The sequence below is a fragment of the Balaenoptera ricei genome, chromosome 1 (assembly GCF_028023285.1).
Source record: "Balaenoptera ricei isolate mBalRic1 chromosome 1, mBalRic1.hap2, whole genome shotgun sequence".
NCBI classification, from domain to species: Eukaryota; Metazoa; Chordata; class Mammalia; order Artiodactyla; family Balaenopteridae; genus Balaenoptera; species Balaenoptera ricei.
The window spans coordinates 168,838,486-168,866,477 of record NC_082639.1 but is presented as its reverse complement, the minus strand read 5'-3'; the positions used below and the strand labels follow the sequence as shown (position 1 = coordinate 168,866,477).

Genomic DNA, 27,992 nt, shown 5'->3' with positions numbered 1-27,992 from the left:
AATCTCCCTTTGCCTCAATTTCCTCATCTGTAAAATGGTAGGAACAATAGGGTATACCTCACAGAGTTATTGTGAGAATTATATGGTTTATATAAAGTAACTCAGGAGAGGGCCTGCACAAAGTAAATTCTACCTAAGTATTACTTCATTTTGCATGTTTGGGAATGAGAAGGTTTTACTATTTGTAAATTGACATATCTGGCTTATGATAATTATAAGACTACATAGGAATATGGAAAAATGCTCATGTTTTAAATGAAACAGCAGATTAGAAAATAAAATGTATATATGACTGAAATTATGTAATAATACATATACAACCAAACCTGAAAAGGAACATATAAAAGTAAGATAGTTGTTTCGTGTTGATGAAATCATAGGTAACTTTTATGTTGAATATTTTCCATATTTTGTGTCATTTTGCTTTTATGTAAAATAATTATCTAAAAACAAGACACAAATGATAATATTTTCTTACTGGAAACCATTTACTTCTACTCCTTGGCATATATGGCTAATTTTACTTGCAATAAGTTACCTTTAATAGAAACTTTGAATACAGACTTCTGAAAATATCAACAAACTTTTTTCTACTTCCTTTTTAATTTTTATTTTTGAAGTTAAAAAATCTGACTATGAGAATCTATTAGTTATATAAGTTTCAAAATTAACATACTAATTGCTTTTTGGTTTCTATATCTGAAGTTCTGTTGAGAAGGAATTCGGTTCTCTTCAAGCAGGTTCCCAATGGAACAGTTGTTGTAGCAATGGCAAAGGTATTCTTTGGTTATCCCTCTTGGGGAAAATACCCAATTCAACCAAACCAAAAAATGAGTAAATGGAAAGAAACAGTGAAGATGTGCAGTTAGGTGGACTGACAGAGAAGTAAAGCTGAATACAAGGAGCAAAAATAGAGAAGAGGTTCAAATGGAAGAAGACCCAGACCCTCCCCTATTTCTCCAGAAATAAACATTTCCTTGTTATCATTTCTCACTGAATACTTGCCAACCATATGATTTGCTCTCAAAGTTCTGTTCACATCCTTTACCACATCTTCAATTTAGCAAGACAAGGTAATATTCTATTTTTTATAAAATTAGGAGATAGGCTTTTATTTTTATCCTTCAGATCTCATCAAAATCAAAAGAGTATTATTTAAAAATTATTTCGAAAGATGTATTTCTGGTAAACTTGCCAGAACTTTATGGTTAATAATGAAATGAAACCAAGGTGTGAAGACAAGATTTGATCTACATTCGATTTGATTATATCACAATTCAATTTTTCTTAAACTATAATACCATCTTTTACTAGGTAATTTGCTTATAAACTCTACATGAAGTGGCCTTCTAGAGTTTAATTATATTTCTTACCTCAAGGTAACTCTTAACAGAATCTTAAAATTCTGTCTGGTAGACAGAAATGATGTTTAATTTCATAGTCATATTGTTTAAGCCCATTAAATAACAATTATGTGACCTATTTGGATAAAGTTTAAATACTGTTAGTTGTATTTTAGTGGAAATAACTAAGAGTTATACAATAATGTTCATACAGTATTCATAGTTTAAAAACTAATTTATACTACTTACTATTTGGCCACTTTCCACAGTGTTTGTGTGCATCCGCTTTGTAATTACAAAATAAACTAACAGAGTTCTTTCTCAAGTAGTTTGCAACCAAACAAGCAAAATCATTTTTAAATGCTTAGAAAACTGAATAATCATTGGGAAAATAGTGACAGAAATAAAAAGAAATATAGAACACAATGGAAAATTGAGATAGAATGAATGAAAAGTCTCTCTTTTATGACTATTTAGCCATTGTCTTTCAATGTGTTACTGAAATGACTATTAATTGAACATAATACTTTTACTGCAGGAAAATCCTTGAACTCATTACAAAGCACAATTATCCAAACCTTATTACTTAAAAGTAAGTAAAACTATTAAAACTGCTGATTAATATTAGGATTTTTACAGCTGTTAACAACTGGGACAAGAAATGCAGAATGATGTCAGTTCAAGAAATCTGAGATACTAAATGGAAAAAGATTCCTTTAAGTATTTACAATTTTGTTCATAAATCTAGCTGTTTTAATCTAGGTTTAACCTATGGTTCAGCTCTTTATTCAAGCTGTAGAGTTTATAGGCAGAGTTGGTTTCTTTGGCTTCTTAACTACCAATGGTATTACTTCTAGCTATTATCAGTTCTCTATCATGAATATGACATCAGAACTGTCAAAATTTCTCTAGTTTGGCTTAATTGTTCCTGTTCTTGCCAAAGACGGGCCTTAACTTAGCCATGACAAAGTAAGTGATTAATAGTAAAAGAGAGATGGAAAGTGAAATAAAGAACAGGGGCTCAAAAAATAAATGGGACAAAGAATAAGACGAGGTAAGCCAAGTCCTCTCTCCAAGAAGACTCCTGTACAGATTGGTAAAATGAAAAATTGCCTGTACACAGAAGCAATCCTTGTGTTTAGGAGGAATATTAAATTTAAAAAGGTACACCAAATATAAAATTATATCTATAATTTCTATGATAGTGCTGAACATCTAGCACATATCAATGAATATCAATGAGATTAAATCACTCACCTTATCAAGCTCACTTGTCAGTTTTTTATTTTCTTCCATTAATAACACTTTTTCTCGTTCATACTGTTGTGTGAACTCATTTTCAAATTCTTCCCTTTCACTTTGACTAATACAATGCAAAATATAAAAGGAAAGAAAGGAATTGAATTAAAGGTAAAATAATGGTATCCCAGATTGGCTATTGTATCATATGCCTTATTCTGAAAAGCCACTTATATCTCAATTGCTCCAAATCCCAAACATTTCCCTTAAAATTAGGAAGTCACAATCATTTCCTTTTAATTAATAGATAGATCTGTCTGCTTAATAATATCTATTTTGTTCTTCATTTGAAAATCTGAGGAAGACATCCTGATTATGCTCACCTTATTCAGTTGTATATATGGTAGAAAGCATGGGAAAATGAGGAAGCTAGGGAAAAAGGAGGGTATAGGGACCGCAATACAATTGCTTACACTCAGCTCTAGATTGCATAGAAAATTCAACTTACATTTCCAACAGTTCTCTCAACACACTCAGCCCGTCCTTCCGTTACTCCTGCCTTCCTTCTTCCCTTCTTCCCTACGTACCTACCTATCTACACATACAAACATACATACAATATTATAAAACTTATTTAAAACTATAGTTCTAACGGACAGAACTGATTCACCCTTAGGGGTAAACACAGTTCTAACGAACTTTTCAAAAACCTCCAAAGGGAGGAGTCTGGGAGGCGGCGCCGCAGGGGACAGAGGGACGGACGGGCTCAAAAGGCCAGCGCGGAGGCCGCGATACTGGCGCTGCCCCGCCCGCTGCTTTTGGCCGCCGGCTGCCTGGCCGAGCTCTTTGTGACGGGCGCGGCTCAGAACACTACGCTGGCCCCCGAACGTGACTCCACCCTCGGCTTTACCGGCTACCACCAGGACAAACCCCGGTGCCGCCGCCGCTCCGCCGGGCACCACTCCAGCACCAGAAATCTGTGAAAGCTGCAACAACGGGGTTTCCTGTTTTGATGCTAATGCTGCTAACACTACCTGCTTTTGGATAAAATGCAAAGGTAAAGGCTACTGTTCAGATAATTCAACAGTTCGTGATTGCAAGGTGGTGAACAGCACAGAATTCTGTCCTGCGTCCACTGCCACACCATTGCCAACCAATTCTACAGCTAAAACCACAACTCTGCCTTCCTCTTCTACAGCTTCCACCACAGCTACTACATCAGGTACAACTGATACCACTTTAACTCCGACTTCACTACCTGCGCGGAAGTCTACCTTTGATGCAGCCGGTTTCATTGGAGGAATTGTCCTTGTCTTGGGTGTGCAGGCTGTAATTTTCTTTCTCTATAAACTCTGCAAATCTAAAGAATGAAACCACCACACTGTGAACAGACTCGCTAAATTAACAAGACCTGCTGTGTAACTCACTGAAACCAAAATATTATCTTTCAAGATGTCCCACATGGAAGACGCTGTTCTAGGATCTTTAATTTTTCAGAGGATGCATACAGGAGCATTGGCCTTGAAGAAAAATCAGTTAAATCATTTTGCTCAACGGGAATATTTAAAATATTCTGCACGAATCCTGGTGGCTGTCTTCTTTTATTTTAAATGTCTGCAGCTGTGGGATTATGTCCTCTCTTCTTGACATGCCAAATGTAACTCTGTAAGTGATGGAAAACATTGTCCTGCGCAGACAACCTCATGACCCTTTTGGCAATATCAATGTAGTCATTTCAAAGCCTGAAAGCTGCATTCTTTTCATCCTAACTCAGGATGTAGTTTAGCGACCAGAATTGAGAAGAACGTGCCAAATGAGCATCTATCAGGTGGATTTTGGGCTATCATTTCAAAAGTGGAATAAATTGATAAATTTAGTATCCTTAGAGTAGAATTTAGTGCTTGATAAGTTATTTTTTCTACATTAGAAAACAGATGCCACACAGGGAATTACATTCCAGATTTAAAGAAATCAATGGAAAGGATACAAAACATTAAAGTGTAGCAGGTTATTGTTCATACTTGTAAAGCACCTTATATCATTGAGAAAATAAAAAACAGTGCCTTAAAAGACAAAAAGACAAAAAAAAAAAAAAAAAAAGAAACAACAACAAAAATCTCCTAAGGGAGAAAGGGGAATCAGTTTTTGAATACTGAGTTGAAGTGCAAAGAAAGAGGCTTATCTCTACAGCAGTATGATGGAGGATGTTAGTTAGCAGCAAATGAATTTCAATGTGAAGCAGTTCTGGGTAATTTTATGATTGCTTCCAAGTCAATAAACGACATAAGTAGTGGCTGATTTTAAAAATATAATCTTAAAAATCCCTTTCTCACTAAATTATTGAATATAAATTAAATTATAATTTAAATGATAACTTCTAGGAAAATAACCCTCCTGTGTCCAAACAAATGTGTCCCTTTCCTTCTTATCTATAATCAAAATGTGAAATTTAGTTATGTTTAGGAATCTTTCTTGATTCAGAAGCAACTCCAAACAACAAACAACAATGAAAAAAATACAAAAAATTACAAAGAAGCATCCTTTCAGAAAAATAAGTATATGAATAAATTGAGTAAAATTTCTATATACAACCATTTTTGTTTTTTCCTATTAGCATTAAACAAAACTTAAGTCTCTCTCATACTGAGACAAAATAAACAAACTCTTCCCTAAACTCTACGTCACACTTCATTCTCCACTTTCCTTGTCTTCCCGTTCACTGGCAACCACCCTGAAATCTTGAGAGTTTGCCGTATCCACTTCCTCACTGCCTAAATTTTCCTCCCTGTGCCAAAATCTGACTTCTGCTGCCACCACCTCAAAAAAACTGTTGTCCCAAAACTCATTATTGTCCCAACTGTTATTTTATCCAATCTACTGGCTACCTTTGACAGTGTTGTCCATTCCCTCCCTCTTGAAATGTTGTCCTCCCTTGGCTTCAGTGATACCCACTTTCTTGATTTTCAGCCTACATTTAGACTGTTCAGCTGTCTTTGTGAGCCCCCCACCCCCTCTTTCCTCTGCGTAAATGCCAATGCTCCCAGGTATTCTGTCACAGGTGCTCAACTTTTTTTTTTTTTTACACATTTTCCCTGAGCTCTCTCATCCATTATACCACCTATTTCAATTATCATCCATTATGCTGACAAACTCTGAATCTACATCTGAAGCTTTTCTGGGCTTCAAATTGCTGACTTGATATCTCCCCAAAGTCGTCTCCCAAGCACCTCAAATTCAACATGCCCGACCCTAACAACAGAAAAACAAGTTCCCAACACCCCACGTACCTTCCCCTGCGATCATACACTCTACTTATTCTTCTCTTACTACAGGAGAAAAATGTAGCTAAGGTTGCTCTTTGCTTATGCGCCTGCTCAAGTACACTTTTCTCCTCTCTGTCCTGAATCATCTACTGGTACTTTCTATCAGATTACAAGCATGGTGTTATTTTTGAGATAAATTTCTCCTCCAGTTATTATCTCGTTGCTTTTATTATATGCTTGCTCTTACAATTGCTCTCCTTCAAGTCTTTGGATCCATTATGGGGTTTCTGCCCACTACTGTTCCACTGAAATTGTTCTCATCAAAGTCACCAATGACATTCATATTGTTAAACTCAACTATCAATTACATGGTCCTCATCTTATTTGATTTAGACCTCATCTAATTTAACATGTAGACAGATTTGATATGCATTCATCATAACACCAAATTTGGACACCAAATTTGCACACCAAATTTGCCTGGTCATCTTCCTATCATTCTTACCACTCTTTCTCTCTCCACTTTGCTGTTCCTTCCTCATTTCCAAACTTCTAAAGAGTGGAGTGCTCCAGGTTGCAGTCCTAGGACTTCTTTTCCATCTGTATTCATTCACTAAGTGATCTCATATAGTCTCACCCCTTTAAATATCATGTGAATGATAAATACTCCCAGGATTTTATCTCTAGCCCTGAAATCCAGACTAGTCTGTATGATGACCTACTTGACATTTCCACCTGGATGCCTAAAAAGCACCTCAAACATAATTTGTTTAAAATGAGCTCCTGATATTCCCATCCCCAAAATGCTTCTTCTGTAGTTTTCCTCTCTAAATGGTAACTATATTCTCATAATTGCTAAGGCCAAAAACTGTAGCATCATCCTTGATTTTTCCTCTTTCTTTCTTACCCCATATCTAGTCTATCAGCAAATATCATTATTTTTACCTTTTAAAGAAACTGGAATTCGAACATTTTTCACAGCCAATTCTGCCACCACCCTAGGCCCAATCCACCATTATCTTTTGCCTGGATGATTGCAACAGCCTTCTAAATGGTTTCACTGCTTTTTCTCTTATCTAGTTCAGACTTTTCTTAATCTAGTAGTCAGAATAATCCTGTTAAAACACAAGTCAGTATTTGTCCGTTTTCCACTCAAAATCCTGCAATGCTGCCCTGCCGTGGTTTTACTGAGAGTAAAAAATTGTAAGTCACTGAACATGACTTACAAAGCCTTACACGATCTGGCCCCCATTACCTCTCATATGTACCTCTCACTATTCTCTCCCCTTAAATCTGCTTCATCCACATTGGCCTCTTTTTTAGTATTATTATTTTAATAGACTTTATTTTTTAGAAAGGTTTTAGGTTCATAGCAATACTGAGAGGAAAATACAGAGATTGCGCATATACTCAGAGTGGTGCATTGGTTACTATTGATGAACCTACATTTGACACATCATTATCACTAAAACGTCACAATTTACATTAGGTTGTATAATGACATATATCCCCTATCACAGTTTCATACAGAGTAGTTTCACTGCCCTAGAAATCCTCTGTACCCGGCCTATTCATCCCATCCTCCTCCCAATCCTTGCAACCACTGATCGTTTTACTATCTCCATAGTTTTGTCTTCCCATTATTTATTTATTTATTTTTTAAAACATTCTGGTCTATGGAGGATGTGTTTTTGTGTTTTTTTTTTAATTTTATTTATTTATTTATTTATGGCTGTGTTGGGTCTTTGTTTCTGTGCGAGGGCTTTCTCTAGTTGTGGCAAGCGGGGGCCACTCTTCATCGCGATGCGCGGGCCTCTCACTATCGCGGTCTCTCTTGTTGCGGAGCACAGGCTCCAGACGCGCAGGCTCAGTAATTGTGGCTCTCGGGCCCAGCTGCTCAGCGGCATGTGGGATCTTCCCAGACCAGGGCCCGAACCCATGTCCCCTGCATTGGCAGGCAGATTCTCAACCACTGCACCACCAGGGAAGCCCCCATTATTTTTTTTAACAGACTTCTTGTTCCTCATGTAAAATGTTCTTCTCATACATCTGTATAGATATCTCCCCCACTTTCTTCAGTCCTTACTGAGAAATCACCTTCTCAGTATAATTTTCCCTGGTTATTTCATTCATATATATATGTATATTTAAAATTTAATTTTCCCCCTTAATGCTTCATAGCCCCCATCCACTGCCTTATTTTTTGTTCTTAGAATTTATCATTACCTATATATTACCTATCCTATATCATTACCTATATATTCTGTATTTTACTTCTTTCATTTACATTTTGCTTATAGTCTTTCACCATAATTAAAGGAAAGCTCCATAAGGAGAGAGAATTTTTATCTGTTCACTGTTATGCCTCCAGGGCCTACAGCAGTGCTTTCACAGAGCAGGTTCTAAAAATTTTTGCTGAACGAACAGACCAAACTGAATTAAACTTAGCCTTCCAATATAAGTTGAGAATGACAATAACATACATTCAGTTACCTAAAGCCTAGAAACTTGAGTATCACTGATAATTTCTCCTGCTTCTAATTTCTCATATCTGGTTATCATGTCATCCAGGTTCTGTCTTCTCGGTAGACCTTCTGAATCCATAAACTTCTCTCCATCTTCACTATCGTATCTAAGGTCCAGCCACCTCATCTCTCATGGCTAGATTACTATCTGCAGTCTGCTCCTTCCAATCCATTCTCTAAACAGTAGCAAAAGTGGTCTTTCAAAAATGTAAATATTGATATAATCATGTAATTTTCCTTCAGTGGTCTTACAACTGTTTTCCTTTCTAGTCTCATTTCTCACCACTCATCTTTCTTTTTATGCTTCCACCATAATGAACAGCTTTCATTTTCTGAATGTGCCATGCTACCCTTTTCCTCTAGATCTTGGCAAATTCTGCTAACCTTTGCCTGGACACTCTTCCACAGCTATATATTTCGTATATCTTTGGTCTTAACTCAGAAATAATTTTGTCCAAAAAACCTAGACACACTAAAGTTATCTTTTGTGCCTCTTCTACGGGTGTTCCTATACTTATCCCATTTGCTTTCCTATGATGCTGTAATATAATTTTCTGTTTACCAATCTTGACTTTGGTCTTCTTGAGAACTGGAATATGTTTATTGCCATATATCTCCAGTCCTGGACACCGAACAGGTATTCAATAAATAATTATTAGAGGAGTAAATAACTTGATTCTTACCTCTCTCTCCTGTTTTTTTCCAATTTGTCTTTCAAAATCATAATTTCTTTGTTGAGAGCAAGTTGCTGGCCTTCTGAATCATGCAGTTCTTTCTTCAGATTTTTAATTTCATTTGCATGTATTCCTTCTCTCTTGGACAATTCTTCTTCATAAAAGATACTTTTCTTTTCCAAATCAGTCTTTAGTTTGGTTATTTCTTGCTGATGTTCTATGCTGCATACTCCTGGTGAGTAACTAATTTGTTTTTGCTATAGAAGTAATAATAAAAGATTAGTTAATCTGTAAGAATAATAAAATATTAACTAATAACTCTTTCTACAATATAAAGAACTGTTCATATAACTGAATATTATTTTTGTATATTATTACATAAAAATAATACTTTCTTTATTCAGGCTATTAACCTTTTGCCTGCCATATGTTGCCAATATTTTTCTTTTTTTTTTTTTTTTGCCAATATTTTTCTAAGTGTGTATTCCTTTATTGCTGTATTTTACAGTATTCTTCACACCAAGATTAAATATTTATCTGTATTTTCTGCTGGTACTTATATAATTATTTGTTTTACATTTAAATATCTAATTTATATATAATATTGTTGGTGTATGGAGTGAAGGAAAAATCTAACTGCATCCTATTTCTGATGTGGAACTAATAAAAGGTTATAAATACATTTGTATCTTTAAAAGATTAACTTGGGGGAGGAGTGCTAGAGCTAGAATGCACAAAAAGAAAAGGGAGGAAGAAGGCTTCTGCAGTGGTCCGGGGAGAAATGACAAAGGTCTAATCTAACATCTTTGTATCTATTCTAGAAAAAAATGATACATCTCTTCACATTTAGGTAGGGCTTTAAGAGGGGAAATTTGGTTGAAAGACATCTTTTTAGAAATGAGGTTGAAATATACTCTTGGTATCAGTGAGAAAGGAAAATGTAATGTCCAAAGGTTCTTCCAGGTAGCAGCTCAGGTAAACAGAAGCATACAGAGGTTATGACTATAAGATTTCCTGAGTAACTTTTCTATTACTTTGTTACATGCTATTTTCCCAGGTGATCCACAATAAAACTTTTAAAACTCAAAGAACCTATAAGCTTATGTTTAGTGACAACAAGGAATCAAGATCTGGAGGACACTGTATCCTTTTTTGAAGTCAGTATTAAGGGCAGGAAAACTGGTAACAGTCCTTGATTTAAAGTCCAAAGAAAACTATGCTAGCTTTTCACATTTGAGGTCTATAATTTAAAAAAAAATAAAAAATAGGCATCAACGTGGGCCTGAGAAATGTTTCTGGGATAGTCACTGTAATGTTAACCATTTACTCAAAACTGCTTATGAAGTGCCTACCATAAGCAGGACCCAGATTTTCCAGTGGTTTCTGAGTCAGCCTGACATGCAAAGCTCGGCGGAAACTGGGAAGAGCCATGTCAAGTCATGTTGTTGCTCTTATGCAACTCCATGAAAATGGTGCCTAAATCAACATCTGCAGCACTAACCACTTACCATACTACTCTTCATTTTTCTAATCACCTAAAGCACACTTTTAGTTTGCTATTCACTTTAGTATAGTTTGTCTGTTGGGATAGCAGTAGATGTACTAGAAGTTTCAAGCAAAAATTACCTTGAAATCAAAACCTCACAAAGATACCACCAAAAAAAGTTACAGACTCATGTCACTAATTGAGAAGAACGTAAAAAAGCCAAATAAAACGCTGAGAAACAAAATTAAACCATAGGTAAAAAAGAACAATCTACTGCAAAACAATAAGTTTTATTACAGGTATTGAAGGTAATTTAATATTAGCAAACATTAATAACTGTGCAAAAATTAAATTAACTCCATGTGATAATCTCTGTAAGTACCCCTGCCCAAAAGTATTTGATAAAATCTAATACCAATTCCAAAATACTACCCCAAGTCCCACAAAAAAAAAAAAAGAGTTCAGTAATTCTCTTAAGAAATAACCTCTTTCAAGCTATCAGACAAAATAATACTTTCTAGTGAAACACCAGATACATCCAGGAATAATAACAACAAAAAGGATGTCTTCCATTATCTCTCTTATTTAATATTAGATTTTAGATATTCTAAGTAACATGTGACATAGTTACAAAACATGAATAGGTGAAAATCATGATCATTTCCACTTAATAAACTGTTCACTCAGAAAATGCAAATAAATCCACTGAAAAGTGTTGGAATTGATAAAGCTGAGTAAAACAACTGCATATTAGATAAATATAAATCAAACAGTACTTCTAGACAGTAGAATAAGCAATCATAGTAAAAATTTTCATTGTTAATAATAAAAAATTTTCATTTGTTTTTAATAGATCCAACAAAAATCACCAGCAACTAATACACACACAAGTAATAACAACAGTGAATAATTTGTTTGAATTATATGAAAAAACTACAAGTCTCTATAAAAGATTTAAAGAAGACAATATAGAAAAATACCAAGTACTTGAAAGGGAAGATTGAATGTACATATATTCAATGTTTCTTAAATTATCTTCCCTGTAAATTTAATTTAAAAATTTTAAATGTGGGAGGTAATACTGGGTGAGAGATGGAGACAAATGTTCTAGCACACAGGCAAAAATAAACTGGTAAAAATACCAAAGAAAATCCTGAAAAAGCACAAAGAGTAAAGAAGGAGAGAGGGTAATGTTCTTTTCAGATGTTAACATGTACTATCAATTTTTTAAAAAAAATTTTTTGTCTGCATCGGGTCTTTGTTGCTGCACGCGGGCTTTCTCTAGTTGCAGGGAGTGGGGTCTACTCTTCATTGCGGTGCTCAGGCTTCTCACTGTGGTGGCTTCTCTTGTTGCAGAGCACAGGCTCTAGGCGCGTGGGCTTCAGCAGTTGCAACACACAGCCTCAGCAGTTGCAGCACGTGGGCTTCAGTAGTTGTGGCGCGTGGGCTCAGTAGTCGTGGCGCACGGGCTTAGTTGCTCCGTGGCATGTGTGATCTTCCCAGACCAAGGATCAAACCCGTGTCCCCTGCAGTGGCAGGTGGACTTTTTTTCTTTTATAAATTTATTTATTTTTATTTATTTAATTTTGGCTGCCTTGGGTCTTCGTTGCTGCATGCGGGCTTTCTCTAGTTGCAGCGAGCAGGGGTTACTCTTTGTTGTGGTGCACGTGCTTCTCATTGCAGTGGCTTCTCTTGTTGTGGAGCACAGGCTCTAGGCAGACGGGCTTCACTAGTTGTGGCACGTGAGCTCGGTAGTTATGGCTCACGAGCTCTAGAGCGCAGGCTCAGTAGTTGTGGTGCACAGGCTTAGTTGCTCCACGGCATGTGGGATCTTCCCGGACCAGGGATCAAACACGTGTTCCCTGCGCTGGCAGGTGGATTCTTAACCACTGCGCCACCAGGGAAGTCCCTACGATAAATCTTTAATAAAGTATCAGTGTAATAGATCTCCACCCCAAAATAATTTAATTCGATATGTGAGATACTGTCAATCACTGAGGAAAGCAGTGATTAATTAATGGAATTGAAACCACAAGCTAGCAATTAAAGAAAAGAATGATTCTCACATCATACCATTTAGCAAAACAAACTCCAAATGGATTAGAACTAAATATCTTTAAACCCAATAGAAACATCCAGGAAAAAGCAGAATTACATATTTAGCAAACTCTGAAAAAAGAAGGACAAGCCAAGCTTCGAAGCAATAGAAGAACTATTGAGGAAAATAAAAACAAATCATCTATAATTTGAAAAAGAAACAAGACCAAAATTAAAGGGCAAATGATAAATTGGTAAAACAGTTGCAGAGAAGATAAACAGTACAATTTTTACTATGCAAAGACTTTATAAGAATTGATAAGAAAAACATTAAGACTACAAAATTAAATGGGCAAATGACTTAAAGAGATAATTCACAAAGAGAAAACATGATTAATAAATGATCTACTAAGAAAGCAAGAAATGCCTCTCATACTTGCAAAAATTTGTGGCATGTATCAAGTGCCTTAAAAATGATCTGACCACTTCATTTCCAGGTATCTGTTCTAAAAGAAGTGCATAAAAGGGTCCATGGTAATTATTATACTGCAAAAGTGAAAAATAAATACAGTCAGCTTGGGGGGATTGGTTCCAGGTCTGTCCACCCTCCATTACCAAAATCTACAGTCGCTCAAGTCCCATATATAAAATGGAGTAGTATTTGCATATAACGTACTCTCAAATACTTTAAATCACCTACAAATGCTATGTATAAGTTGCCAGGGCATGGCAAGTTCGCATTTTGCCTTCTGGAATTTTCTCCCCCACACCACCCCAAACAATGGGCTCTCTGTATCTACAGACATGGAAACTGCGGCTATGAAGGGCCAAGTGTATTTAACAGTAGGAAACTGGCTAAGTGGATATTCTTCTATAATCATTAAAATTATGTTTGTGACAATCACATAATAATGAAACAGAGAAAAAGCTTATATCACACTCTCAAGTGAAACATAAGGGTTAAGGGTTGACTTGTGTCCCTCCAAAATTCATACGTTGAAGTACTAAACACCAGTACCTCAGAATGTGACCATACTTAGAACTAGGGCTTTAAATACTGCATGATCTGACTTATGTGTGGAATCTAAAAAAGTCAAACTCTTAGAAGCAGAGAGTAGAACAGTGGTTGCGAAGGGCTGAGGGGGTAGGGGAAATGGGGAAATGTTGGTCAAAAGGCACAAATTTCAGATATGTAGGATAAATAAATTCTAGAGATCTAATGTGAAGCAGGATAACTACAGTTAACAATACTGTACTGCATACTGGAAATTTGCTAAGAGAGTGGATCTTAAGTATTCTTAGCCAAAAAAAAAAAGGAAGGAAGGAAGGAAGGGAGAGAGGTAGGGAGGGAGATGGGGAAGGTAGAAGGAAGGAGGTAACTGAGGTGATAGACACGTTAATTAGCTTGATTGTGGTAAACATTTCACGATGTATACATATATCTAAATATCAGGTTTTACATCTTAAATACATACAATTTTAAATTGTCATTTGTACTTCAAAAAGCCTGAAAAAAATGAAAATAAAAATAGGGTCTTCACAGAGGTAATCAACTTAAAATGAGGTCATCAGTGTAGGCCCTAATCCAATATGACTGTATCCTTATAAATAGAAGAAATTTAGACACAGAATCACGCACACATTGAGAACATCATATGAAGATTAAAGCAGAAATCAGGGTGATACATCTACAAACCAAGGAACGCTAAACACTGCCAGCAAACCATCAGAAGCCAACTCTGCAAACACCTTGATTTCAGATTTCTACTGCCATAATTGAGACAATAAATTCCTGTTTTTTAAGCCACCCAGTTTGTGGGTATTTGTAACAACTGCCCTAGCAAACTAATACAACGGGGTAAAAAAACTCCTGTGGTATATGATCGCAACAATTGGAAAGTACTTTTTTTTAAAAAACAGCCTTTCTCAAGTAAAGTCAATAGGGGAGAGGGGAGGTATATCTAACAGGGAGGAGAGGGCCCAGTGGAAGGAAGCACCATGGAAGGAAAGATACCCACAGCAAGTTATATCTAAATTGAGACCTGCGTAGAATATTGCTGGCAACATGTACAAAAGTCTAGATACTAGAGAAAACCTGATGTATGAGCAGGAAAACCCAAATAGTAAGTTAAAATCTCGAACAGCAAGGACCTCATAAGGTAAAAGCTATGTTACAAAGTTTGAGCCTCTTCTGAAAAGCAAAGTGGTATCATGAAAGGATTTTAAGCACAAAACTAAAAGACTTTAAAACTACTATTCTGACTACAATATGAAGAACAAATTTTTTTCAACTAGGGGGAAAAAAAGCCCAGGAAAACCAGACAGAACATTACATATTTATCCAGACAAGAAATGATAGCTGTATTAATGTTTAAAAAATAAAATATTAACCAAAAAAACAGCTTTACAAGATATAATTCACATATCATACTATTGACCCATTTAAAGTGAACAATTCAGTAGTTTTTGGTATACTACATTAATTGTTTTAAAGTGGTAAAACATATATAACAAAAAATTGCCATTTTAACCATTTTAAATGTACAATTCAGTGGTATTACATTCACAATGTTGTGCAACCATCAACACTGTAATTTCTAAAACTTTTTCATCTTCTCAAAGAGAATTCTGTAACCATTAAGGAATAAACACCCCATTACCCCCTCTACCCTGCCCCTGGTAATCTCTATTCCACTTTCTATCTCAATGAATTTGCCTATTCTAGATATCTCATATAAGTAGAATCATATAATATTTGTCGCCTTTTGTCTAGCTTCTTTCACTTAGCATAATGTTCTCAATATTCATCCATGTTGCAGGATGTATCAGAACTTCACCCCATTTATGGTTGAATAATATTCCATGATATGTACTTGCCACATTTTGTTTATCTGTTGATGAACACTTGGGTGGTTTATACCTTTTTGGCCATTTTACTAATGTTTTAATGAACACTGGTGTACAAGAGTCTGTTTGAAGTCCCTGCTTACAATTCTTTTGGGTATATAACTAGGAGTTGAATTACTCAGTCATATGGTAATTCTACGTTTACTTTTATTGAGGAATCACCAATTGTTTTCATATTCCTGCGAGCACTTATTTTGCTTTTGTTTTTAATTTTAGCCATCTTAGTAGGTATGAAGTGGTATCTTGTGGTTTTAACTTCATTTCCCTAATAATTAATGATGCTGAACATCTTTTCATGTGCTTATTGGCTACTGATATATCTTCTTTGGAGAAATGTGTATGCAAGTGATTGCCCATTTTTTGATTGGGCAGTTTATCTTTTCTGTTAAGTTGTAGGAGTTCGTTATAAATTCTGGATATCAAACCCTTATCAGATATTTGATTTACAAATGATTTCTTCCATTCTTTAGGTTATCTTTTCATTTTCTTAAAAATGTCCTTTGATGCAATACAAATAAGTTTTTATTAAGATGAAGTCTAATTTATCCATTTTTTGTTTTGTTGCTTATGCTTTCTGTGACTTAAGAATCTACTTCCAAACCCAAGGTCATGAAGATTTACCCCAATGTTTTCTTCTAAGAGTTTTATGGTTGTAGCTCTTACATGTAAGTTGTTGATCCATTTTGAGTTAATTTTTTAATATGGTGTAAGGTAGGGGTCCAAATTCATTTGTTTGCATGCAGAAATCCAGCTGTCTGGCACATGAGTTGAAGGAACTATTCTTTCCATACTGAACAGATTTAGTACTTATGTGTACCTATGTCAAAAATCAATTGTGGCTATAGATACATGAGTTTATTTCTGGACTCTTAATTCTCTCCCAGTGGTCTATATTCTTATGCCAGTGTCATATTTTTTTATTACTGTGATTTTGTAATAAGTTTTGAAATTGGGAAGTGTGGGTCTTCTAACTTTGGCCTTCTTTTTCAAGCTTTTTGGCTATTTGGGGCAATTCCACATGAATTTGAGGCTCATATTTTCCATTTCTGCAAAAGGGGCTGTTGATAATAGGGATCAAATTGAACCTGTACATCACTTTTGGTAAAACTACATCTGAACCATACTAAGTCTTCTTATTCATAAACATGGGATATCTTTTCTTTATTTTAGGTAACCTTTAATTTCTTTCAGCAATGTTTTATAATTTTCAGTGCACAACATTCTTGGTTAATTTTATTCCAAGGCATTCTTTTAGATGCTATTGTAACTATAATTGCTTTCTTAATTTCATTGTGGATTGCTCATTGCTGACATAAGGAACACAACTAATTACTATATGTTGATCGTGCAACCCTGCGGTTGTTTGTTTTCTTATTGAGTTTTAAGAATTCTTTGAATATTTGGATAACAGTTTTGTATCAGATATGTCTGCATTTTCCTGCAGTCTGTGCCTCGTCTTTTCATTCTTGGCCGTGACTTTCATAGTCCAGAAAATTTCAATTTCAGTGAGATCTAGCATAGTAATTCTTTATTTCATGGACTGTGCCTTTGGTGCTGAAAGTAAAAAGTCATCACCATACCAAAGATTATCTAGGTTTCTCCTACGTTATCGTCTAGGAGTGTTAATAGTTTTGTGTTTTACATCTAGGTCTGTGATCCATTTTGAGTTAATTTTTGTGAAGGGTGTAAGTTCTGTGTCTAGATTCAATTTTCTTTTTTTTTTGCATTGATGTCTAGTTCTTCTAACACTATTTGTTAAAAAGTACATCTTTGCTCCATTGTATTGTCTTTGCTTTGTCAAAGATGATTTATCTGTATAGTCTCTTGCCAATACCATACTGTCTTGATTGTTGCAGTTTTATATAAGTCTTGAAGTCAGTATTCCAGCTATGTTTTTTTCCTTCACTGTTGTGTTGGCTATTCGGGTCTTTGCCTCTCCATATAAACTTTAGGCTTAGTTTGTTGATACCCATAAAAGAAGTTGCTGCAATTCTGACTTGTACTGCATTAAATCTGTAGTTGAAGATGGGAAGAACTGACATAAGATACCTAGTACGGAGTCTTCCTATCCATGAACATGGAATGTCTCTCCATATACTTAGTTCTTCTTTGATTTCTTTCGTCAGAGTTTTATAGTTTCCCCCATACAGATCTTATGCATATTTTGGTATATTTATACTTCAATATGTCATTTTTGTGGGTGCTAATGTTAAGAGTACTGAGGTTTAAATTTCAAATTCCACTTATTCATGGTTGGTATGACTGACCATACCAACCAAAGTGACTGACTTTTGTGTATTAATCTTGTACCTGCAACCTTGCTATAAATGCCTTACTAGTTCCAGGAGTTTTTTTGTTAATTTTTTTGATTCTCTACATAGACAATCATATCATCTGCTAACCAAGACAATTTTATGTCATCTTTCCCAATCTGTATACTTCTTTTTTGTTTTCTTGTCTTGTTGCATTAGCTAAGACATACAGCATGAGGTTGAAAAGCAGTAGTGAGAGGAAAAATCCTTGCTTTGTTCTTGATCTGAATGAAAAAGCTTCAAGATTCTCGCCATTAAGTATGATGTTACTTTAGGTTTTTTGATAGGTATTCTTTATCAAGTTGAGGAAGTTCCCCTCTATTCCTAGTTTACTGAGTTTTTATCATGAATGAGTATTAGAGTTTGTCAGATGCTTTTTCTGTATCTACTGATACAATCATGTGCTTTTTATCACATCAATGATGCATTACATTAATTGACTTCCAAATGCTGAACCAGCCTTGTGTACATGGGATGAAATCCCATTTGGTTGTGGTGTATAATTCTTTTTATATTGTTGGATTCAATTTGTTAATATTTTTTGAGGACTTTTGCACCTATGTCTATGAGGCTTTCTACATTGGTCTGTAGCATTCTTTTCTTGTAACGTCTTTGTCTGGTTTTGGTATTAGCATAATTCTTGCATCATAGAATGAGTTAAGAAGTATTTCCTCTATTTCTATCTTCTGAAAGCAACTGTAGAGAATTGTCATGATTTCTTCCTTAAATGTCTGGTAGAATTCACCAGTGAATACATCTGGGCCTGGTGCTTTCTGTTCTGGAAGATTATTAATTATTGATTCAATTTCTTTAACAGACAGAGCCGTTTCAGATTATTTATTTCTCCTTGGTTAGTTATGGGAGCTGTGTCTTTGAAGGAATTGGTCCATTTCATCTAGGTTATCAAATTTGTAGGCAAAGAATTAATTGTTCATAGTATTCCTTTATTAGCCTTTTCATGTACATGGGTTGCATACTGATGTCCTGTCTTTCATTTCTGATATTAGTAGCATCCTGTCTCTCTTTTCTTTGTATTTGTGTTTTATTTTACAATCAAAGGTTTAAAGATATAGCAGAGAGTACAGCAGGCAAAACACAGATTAAGCATATTCTGTGCAAAAATATTTACCACAGAAAAGAGAAGAAAAATTTTAAAAGAATTATAGTGTGAAGGTAATTATAAATATATGAAATAATATAAACTATATTGATAGGTAATTCCCCTTCTTTTCAAGTTTCCAAGGGAATTATTAAATTTATATAAGGTATTCAAACTTGTAAGTTTGAAAATCTGTTTGAAAGACATTTTTACTGGAAAAATGTAAGTGACCAAATTGTCTCAAATCAACAATAAAATAAAGCACTGAGAAGCTACTATGTAGTAACAAAGGATGTGTTACAAGAGAATTTTTTCAGATTTCAAGGAAGAGTTTATTTCTATGAGCACAGAGAAAAAAAGAAAGCTTTACTCTACTTTATATAAAATTAAGATAAGCCTGAAACAAAACCTGATCAAAACACCAAATAATAAAACCAGACTCATCTCAATATATTGATACATTTAACAGTAAAAATTGTTAATAAAAAGTTAACATTTGAAATCCACTGCTGTATTGAAATTCAGTTATTTATACGAGCAACTGATTACCAGAATGTAAGAACAGTTTCATACTAGAAAACTTGTGAATATGATTTCTTTCAAAAATAGATAAAGGGACCCCTTTTTTTCTTCATTAGCCTGGATAGAGGCTTATCGATTTCATTGATCTTTTTAAAGAATAAGCTTTGGTTTCAATGATCTTTCTCTACTGGTTTCCTGTTTTCAATTGGATGGATTTCTGCTCTAATTTTTATTATTTTTCTTCTGTTTACTTTAGATTTCATTTGCTCTTCTCTTTCTAGTATTCTAAGGTGGAAGCTGAAATGATTAATCTTAGATCTTTCTTCTTTTCTAATATATGCATTCAATGCCACAAGTTTCCCTCTAAGCACTGCTTTCACTGTATCTGACAAATTTTGACAATTTGTGTTTTCATTTTCATTTAGTTCAAAATATTTTTAAGTTTCTCATGAGACATTTTCTTTGGCTCATGTGTTTTTTATAAGGGTGGTGCCTTAATTCCAAGTATTTTGGAATTTCCAGCTATCTTTTTGTTACTGACATCTAGTCTAATTCCACTGTGGTCTGAGAGCAGACAATGTATGATTCCTGTTCTTTTAAATTTGTTAAGGATTTCTTAAGGTTTGTTTTATGGCCCAGAATGTGGTCTATCTTGGTGGATGTTCCATGTAAGCTTGAGAAGAATGTGTATTCTGCTGTTGTTGGGTGAAGCAGTATATAGATGTCCTTACATCCATTTGATTGATGATGGATGTTGAGTTCAACTATGTCCTTACTGATTTTTTTGCCTGCTGGATCTGTCCATTTCTGATAAAGGGGTGCTGAAGTTCCCAAGTATGACAGCGAATTCATCTCTTTTTCTCTGCACTTCTGTCAGTTTTTGCCTCATGCATTTTGATGCTATGTTGTTACACGCATACACATTAAGTATGCTACATCTTCTTGGTGAACAGCAATGCCCTTCTTTATTTCCAAAAACTTTCCTTACTCCAAATTCCACCCTGTCTGAAATGAATATAGCTACTTCCACTTTCTTTTGATTAGTGTTATCATGGGATATCTTTCTCCATCCACTTACAGGCATACCTTGGGGATATTGTGGGTTCAGTTCCAGACTACTGCAAAAAGGCGAATATTGCAATAAGGTGCGTCACATGAATTTTTTGATTTCCCAGTGCATATAAAGGTTGTATTCACACTATACTCAGTTTATTAACTGTGCAATAGCGTTATGTCTAAAAAAATGTACACACCTTAATTTTAAAAATACTTTATTGCTAAAAATGCTAACCATCATCTGAGCCTTTAGCGAGTTGCAATCTTCTTGCAATAGTAACATCAAAGATCAATAATCACAGATCACCACAACAAATATAATAATGAAGAAATTTGAAATACTGTGAGAATTACCAAAATGTGACATAAAATCATGAAGTGAACAAACGCTATTGGAAAAATGGTGCTGACAGACTTGCTTGATGCAGGTTGCCACAAACCTTCAATTTGTAATATCTGCAAAGTACAATACAGCAAAGCACAATAAAACAAGGTATGCCTGTACTCTTAATCTAGACACTGGGCGTCTGTATCCACAAATTCTGCATCCATGGATACGGAGGGCTGACTGTACTACACCATTTTATATAAGGGAATTGAGCATGTGCAGATTTTGGTATCCATGGGGTGCGGAGAGGGCATGGAACCAACGCCCCATGGATACTGAGGAACAACTATATGTGCCTCTACACCTAAAGTGGGCTTTTTAGACAACATATAGTTACATACTGTTTTTTGATCCAACCTGACATAATCTGTTTTGTAATTGGTATACTTAAGACCATTGACATCCTAAATGATTGTTGATGTTTTTTGATTAATATCTATTATATTTGCTACTGCTTTCTATTTATTGCTCCTTTCTTTGTATCTATTTTGTCTTCCATACCTTTTCTGTCTTTTGCGGGGTTTTTTTCCCCTTGTTTTTGGCCACGCCGTGCGGCATGCGGGATCTCAGTCCCTGACCAGGGATTGAACCCATGCCCCCTGCATTTGAAGCACAGAGTCTCAACCACAGAACTGCCAGGGAAGTCCCTGTCTTTTGTGGTTTTAATTAAGCATTTTATATGATCCAATTTTCTCCCCATTCTGAGCATATCAGTTGAACTCCTTTTTTAAGTGGCCATTCTACAGCTTGCAATACCCATTTATAACCAATCCAAGTCCAGTTTCAAATAACACTCTACCACTTCATGAATAGTGCAAGTACCATAAAATGAAATAATCCTAATTCCTGCCTCCTATCCCTTGTATAATTGCTGTCATTCATTTCAGTTATACATAAGCATACATAAGCATATTTATATATACATGTAATCAGACATAAGCATATATATAAGTATAATTGAATACATTGTTGCTATTATTTTGAACATTTCATCTATTAGATTAAGAATAAGAAAAATAAAAGCTTTTATTTATTTTACCTTCATGTATTCCTTCTCTGATGCTCTTTCTTTCTTTATGTAGATCTGAGTTTCTGACCTGTATCATTTTCCTTCTCTCTGGAGAACTTCTTTTAACATTTCTTGCATGGCAGGTTTACTGGCAACAAATTCCCTCAAATCTTTGTCTCAGAAAGTCTTTATTTCTCCTTCACTTTTGAAAGATAATTTCTCAAAGTACAAAATTCTAGGTGGGTAGGTTTTTTTTCTCAACACTTTAAATATTTCACTCCACTCTCTTCTTGTTTGCATGGGTCTGAGGAAAAGTCAAATGTAATTCTTACCTTATGTTTTCTACAGGTAAGGTATTTTTTTACCTCTGACTGCTTTCAGGATTTTTATCTTTATCTATAGTTTGAAAATGGCATGTCTAGGTGTAATTTTTTGGGTATTTATCCTGTTTGGTGTTCTTTGAGCTTCCTGGATCTGTGGTTTAGTGTCTGACATTAATTTGGGGGAAATTTTCAGTCATTATTGTTTCAAACGGTTCTTCTGTTCCTTTCTCTGTTCACCTTTTAGTGTTCCCATTATACGTATGGTACAACTTTTGTAAATGTTCCACAATACTTGGATATTCTTTTCTGTTTTTTCACTTTTTTCTCTTTGCTTTTCAGTTTGGGCAGTCCTATTTTGATATCCTCAAGCTCAGAGATTCTTTCTTCAGCTGTATCCAGTGTACTAATAAGCTCATAAAGGGCATTCTTCATTCTGTTACAATATTTTTCATGTCTAGCATTTCTTTTTGGTTCTTTCTTAGAATTTACATCTCTCTGCTTACATTGCCCATTTATTTTTCCATGCTTTCTACTTTTTCATTAAAGTCCTTAGGATATCAATCACAGTTGTTTTCAATTCCTGGCCTGATAATTTCAACATCCCTGAGTCTGGTTGTGATGTTTGCTCTATTCTGTGTTTTTTGCCTTTCAGTATGTCTTGTAATTTTTGGTTGACAGGTGAACATGATGTACTGGGTAAAAGGAACTGCTGTAAATAAGCTATTAGTAACGTGGTCGCAAGCTGTGGGGGGAGGGGAAGCGTTCTATAGTCCTAAGATTGGATATCAGTATGTTACTGAGCCTGTGCTTCTGGACTGTGAACTTAAGACAACCTTGTCAGTTTTTCTCCCCCACTTACCTGTTTTGACAGGGTGACTAGAGTGGGCTGGGGCTGAATATTTCCCTTCCCTCAAGTCAGTTAGGTCTGATAAAACCCCAGCAAGTTAGATTCTGGTTGAAGAATCAAAATTGAAGAATTCAAAATTGTTACTCCTATTGTTAGTACAAGGGGATTTTTCTCTGATATTCACTGTGAAAACCTGGTAGAGCTCCAGGATGTAAAACTGATGAAACTCTCAGGGCTCCCCAATGACGAGGCTCCCCTGGAGTTTTTATCTCTCAAACTTGTCCACACTGAGCCTCTAGCAATTTTTCAATAACAGTTCAGGTCTCCCTACACTGGTACTGATTTCCTACAAGGGTTCCTGATCTCATAAGTTGTGATTCTCTCTATTTGCCTGTCACTCTCTCCAGTCTGGAGGACAGCAGTTGGTTCTGTGATATTACTTCCCTTACAGATCTAAGAAGAGTTGTTGATTTTTCAATTTGTTCAGCTTTTTACTTGTTGTTAGAACAAAGTGGTGACTTCTGAAGTTCTTATATACTGGATTGGAAACTGGTAGCATTCTTTGGAGTGTTTAAATATAGGATCCTGTGATCTGCAAATAGAGATAGTTTTACTTCTTCTTTTCCAGTTTGGATGCCTTCTATTTCCTTTTCTTATCTAATTCCTTTGGCTAGAACTGCCAGCATAATGTTAATTGCAGTGGTGAAAATGGGCATCCTTGTCTCATTCCTAAACTCAGGGAAAAAATTTTCAGTCATTCACCATTGAGTATGATGTTAGCGATGGGTTTTTCATAAATGCCTTTGATCATGTTGAGTATATTCCCTTCTATTCCTAGTTTTCTGAGAGTTTTTATCATGAAAGGATGTTGAATTTTGTGAAATGACTTATGTGTATCAATTAAGATGATCATGTGGTTCCCCCCTCCCTTTGGTTCTTTTAATGTGATGTATTACATTGATTTATTTTCTTACATTCAACCACCCTTGCATTCCTGGGATAAACCCCACTTTGCCATGGTTTATAATCCTTTTAATATGGCTTTGGATTTGGTTTGCTGGTGTTTTGTTAAGAATTCATACGTCTATATTCGTTAGGAATACTGGTCTGTAATTTCCTTTTCTTGTGATATTATTCATATGGCTTTGGTATTACGGCAATGCTGGCCTTATGGAATGAGTTAGGAAGTGTTCCCTATTCTTGTATTCTGTGGAAGAGTTTAAGAGGAATTGGTGTTAATTCTTCCTTAAAAGTTTGGTTCAGTTCACTAGTGAAGCCATCCGGTCCTGGGCTTTTCTTTGTCAGGAGGTTTCTTATTACCCATTCAATCTCTTTGCCTGTTGTAAGTCTGTTGAGACTTTCTATTTTGTCTTGCATTTAGGTAATGTGTGTGCTTCTTGATCTGTCCATTTCATCTAGATTATTTATTTTGTTGGTATAGAGTTGTTTATAGTATTCTTTTATAATCCTTTTGCTTTCTGATGATAGGTATTAATATCCACTTTCATTTCTGATGTTAGTTATTTGTTTCTTCCCTTCCTCCCTCTCTCTGTCAGTCTAGCTAAAGGTTTGTCCATTTTGTTGATCTCTCAAAGAATCAACTTTGGTTTCATTCCCTTTATTATTATTATTCTGTTCTCATTTGATTGAACACTGCTCTAATCCTTATTATTTCCTTCCATCTGCTAGCTTTGTTTCCTTTGCTCCTTTTTTCTAGTTCTGTAAGATATAAAGTTAGGTTACTGATTTGAGATCTTTCTTCCCTTTTAATATAGGCATTGACAGCTATAAATTTGTCTCTGAGCACTGCCTCCATTGCATCCCATGTAGTATTTTCATTTGATTAATCTATAGGTATTTTCTAATTTGCCTTGTGATTTCTTCATTGACCCACTGATCGGTTAAGAGTGTCTTATTTCATTTCCACATTTTTTTTAGCATTCCAGTTTTCCTTATGCTATTGATTTCTAGCTTCATTCCATTGTGATTGGAGTAGATACTTTGTGTGATCTCAATCTTTTTACATTTATTGAGATTTATTTTGTGGTCTAACATCTGGTTTATTCTGGAGAATGTATCAATTGCACTTGAGAAGAATATGTATTCTGCTGTTGTTGGGTGGAGGGTTCTATATATGTATCTGTTAGTTCTAGTTGGTTATATTGTTGATCAAGACATCTATATGCTTATTTATCTTCTGTCTATATGTTCTATACATTTTCGGAAGTGGGGTATTAAAGTTTCTAACTTATATTCAAGAACTTTTTTTCTCTTCAATTCTATTGAAGAGTATTCTTAATGAAGTAAAGATTCCTACAACCTTTTAAAGGGGCCAAAATAAGTTTCAAAATTTACATGTGTATACCTTTAAATCAAGAAATTCCACTTTTAGAAAATATCCTAAAGAAATGATAGTACGATAATAATAATAGCTAACAGTTATTGAGCCTTTACTTTGTGCCAGGCCATGGGCTAAGCATTTTAAATGCATTAACTAATTTATTGGGTAGTTTTATTATTATCCCAAATTTCCCAAATCTGTAAATGATGCAAGAGATTGTGAGTGTCTAATATGTAGGTAAACACATGTGACTCAAGTTTTCAATGAGCAGTGTTTGTTACAGAAGAAAATAAAAATCAAACTAGTGGACAGAATGGTACTGAGAATTAGAAAACCTGGGTTTAAATTGTACTCTATCATTTAAGACTATAAAATCCTAAACTCATCTGAGTTTTGCTTTCCTCAAATGCAAATAATCTCTAAGATTTCCTCCAGTTTGCACTTTGTGATTCTTTTGTTTACCAAAATCACCTAAGATAGTGCTGGAAACAAAGTAGTCCCTGACTGAAAGTTATTTGAGACGGTAATGTAATGACTTCTATACACTAATCCTGCTCTAGAAGCATAGATTATTTATAGAAGAAACATCTCTATTTTGGAAAGCTAACCAAGACTGTGCAATCATGATTAATCAAAACAAAACAAATAATATACCAGTCTATGTTCTCAATAAGCTAAGTCACAGTTTAGGTGGGGAGACATTTTGTGAATAAATAATTATAATAAGAGCTATTGTAAAGTTATTAACAAAATTATATAGCAGCAGAGAATAAGGAATATTTCGACTTCCTGAGATGACATTCGACTTCATTCTTATATTTGCTGGATGAATAAGATACTAGACTAGGCACACAAGGAGCGTGTGGAGGTGGTGGCTGGCAGACAATGCAGAGGAATCGGGATATGCAAAGGGTAGAGTCAAGAAAAGGCAGATATCATATTCAGATTATAATTTAGTGTTATAGAAATACGACATCAATTAATCCTAATTCTCTCACTTTGACATATATAATATTATTATTATAGCTAATAGTTACTGACCACTTACGATACGGCAGCTTACATACATATACATGTACTCCTTACATGAAACCAATGAGATAGGGTTTTACAAATGAGAAATTAAGGTCCAAAGAGATTAAATGTTTTGTCCAGCATTACACAGCTGGTAACTGATGAGGCTAGGCTTTAAAACCAGATAGTCCAACTCTAGAGTTGGCACAAAGATTTCCCTTGCTAAGCACTTCTGCTGAGATGGTTAAACCCAGGCCAATTATCATCTCATCCCACTTAACCGAAGTATCTGCAAAGCTACCTCTGAGCCTCTCCTAAGTCACTTAACAAGACAGAGGATCTGGACATCTAACCATGCCTCCCATGAGATTACCAATCTATCTTGTCAAGGTATGCAGCCCTTCATAAATAGTTTAACTCCTTCCTGAAAGATTTCTTCTCCCCACTAAATACAGCCTTCCCTTTCCTTACAGCGTGATTAAGAAGTCTACACCAGCTTCCTATTGATAAGAATGAGAATTAAGAATACTATGTTTGAAGGATAGCTAGTTTTTACTCTACACCAAAAAGAGAACATAACATAGTCCTGTTAAGCAGAAAGAGGAGAAAATTAATTCAACTTCATAAATATGAAATCAAACGATACCTTCAGTCCCTCTAATTCATTTTCCAGTTGCTTAGAATAGTGCTCGCTCTGTTCGCGCAATTTCCTGTCTTTAGATGCTTCAGCAGCTACAGCTTCTGTACGAACTTCCAGCTTTAAAATAAAATGAAAAAAGCAGATTTCATGGTTATAATTGTTTCTCCAATAAAATGTTTCCCCAGGGGAATTTACCTTGCAATAGATAGATAACTCAAATGTTGAAATTCATATTAAATCATATTACCAAACTAAAAAGAAAAAACTTTTCAAAAATTAAAGAATGAAATATATATTATTTCACTAGTCTGAAAAAGCAGCTTTAATCACTACCCCATGGGCACTACAAATTTGCCTGACTACTAACCTCTTTTTTGGCTCTTTCTGTTCTGCGCAGTTCTTGCCTTAAGCTTTCAACTTTTTGCATCACCAGGTCCACCTCTTCTTCCTTATCTCGGACATGGCGAGCAAGTTTCTGTTTTTGGGTGTGCAATTCTGTTAGCCGCTCATTGATCTCCATGAATTCCTGCATGGCCAGTTTCCTCTGACAGTGTGCGTCTTTCAGCTCTTTGGATTGGTTTTTTAATCGCTCACTAGCCTGGACTAGTTCCTACAGTTTTGTAAAAAGAATATAAGTTACCAATTCTGCAACCTAGGGACCAAATTTGGCCATCAAAATATTTATCATGAAGTCAAGAAGAGCCAAAATTATTCACCTCAGAACAAAATTAAAAGAAATGAACTACTTTTGAACAGATACTAGGAGCACGGTGCTCTGTCCATATTCTCAATTCCTTATGCTAACATGCTAACTGCAAAGGAACAACTGATTTAACCTTCCAGTACCTTACTTTCAATAAATAAATAAATAAAGGTATAGGAATACAAGATACAATGGTAAAGACAAAGATTTTGTGAAATTTAATGGATATCTGTGAGATTTTAAAAAATTATATCAAATGATTAC

At 35.1% G+C, this 27,992-nt stretch overlaps 1 protein-coding gene and 1 pseudogene across 1 annotated transcript in view; one reads left to right on the top strand and one right to left on the bottom strand.

Annotated features, from left to right (window-relative positions):
- LOC132375972 (serine/threonine-protein kinase MRCK alpha-like) overlaps positions 1 to 27,536 on the bottom strand; it is a 113,610-nt gene extending 86,074 nt beyond the window's left edge. The window contains exons 1-4 of the mRNA XM_059941391.1: positions 27,393 to 27,536; positions 27,032 to 27,142; positions 9,054 to 9,301; positions 2,601 to 2,706 (exon numbers count right to left, since the gene is read on the bottom strand). Of these exons, the coding sequence (XP_059797374.1) occupies positions 2,601 to 2,706; positions 9,054 to 9,301; positions 27,032 to 27,142; positions 27,393 to 27,452 (525 nt within the window). The 5' untranslated portion in view covers positions 27,453 to 27,536. The remainder of the gene's footprint in view (positions 1 to 2,600; positions 2,707 to 9,053; positions 9,302 to 27,031; positions 27,143 to 27,392) is intronic.
- Positions 3,003 to 4,004, top strand: LOC132347399 (sialomucin core protein 24-like; annotated as a pseudogene).
- Positions 27,537 to 27,992: the final 456 nt, after the last annotated feature.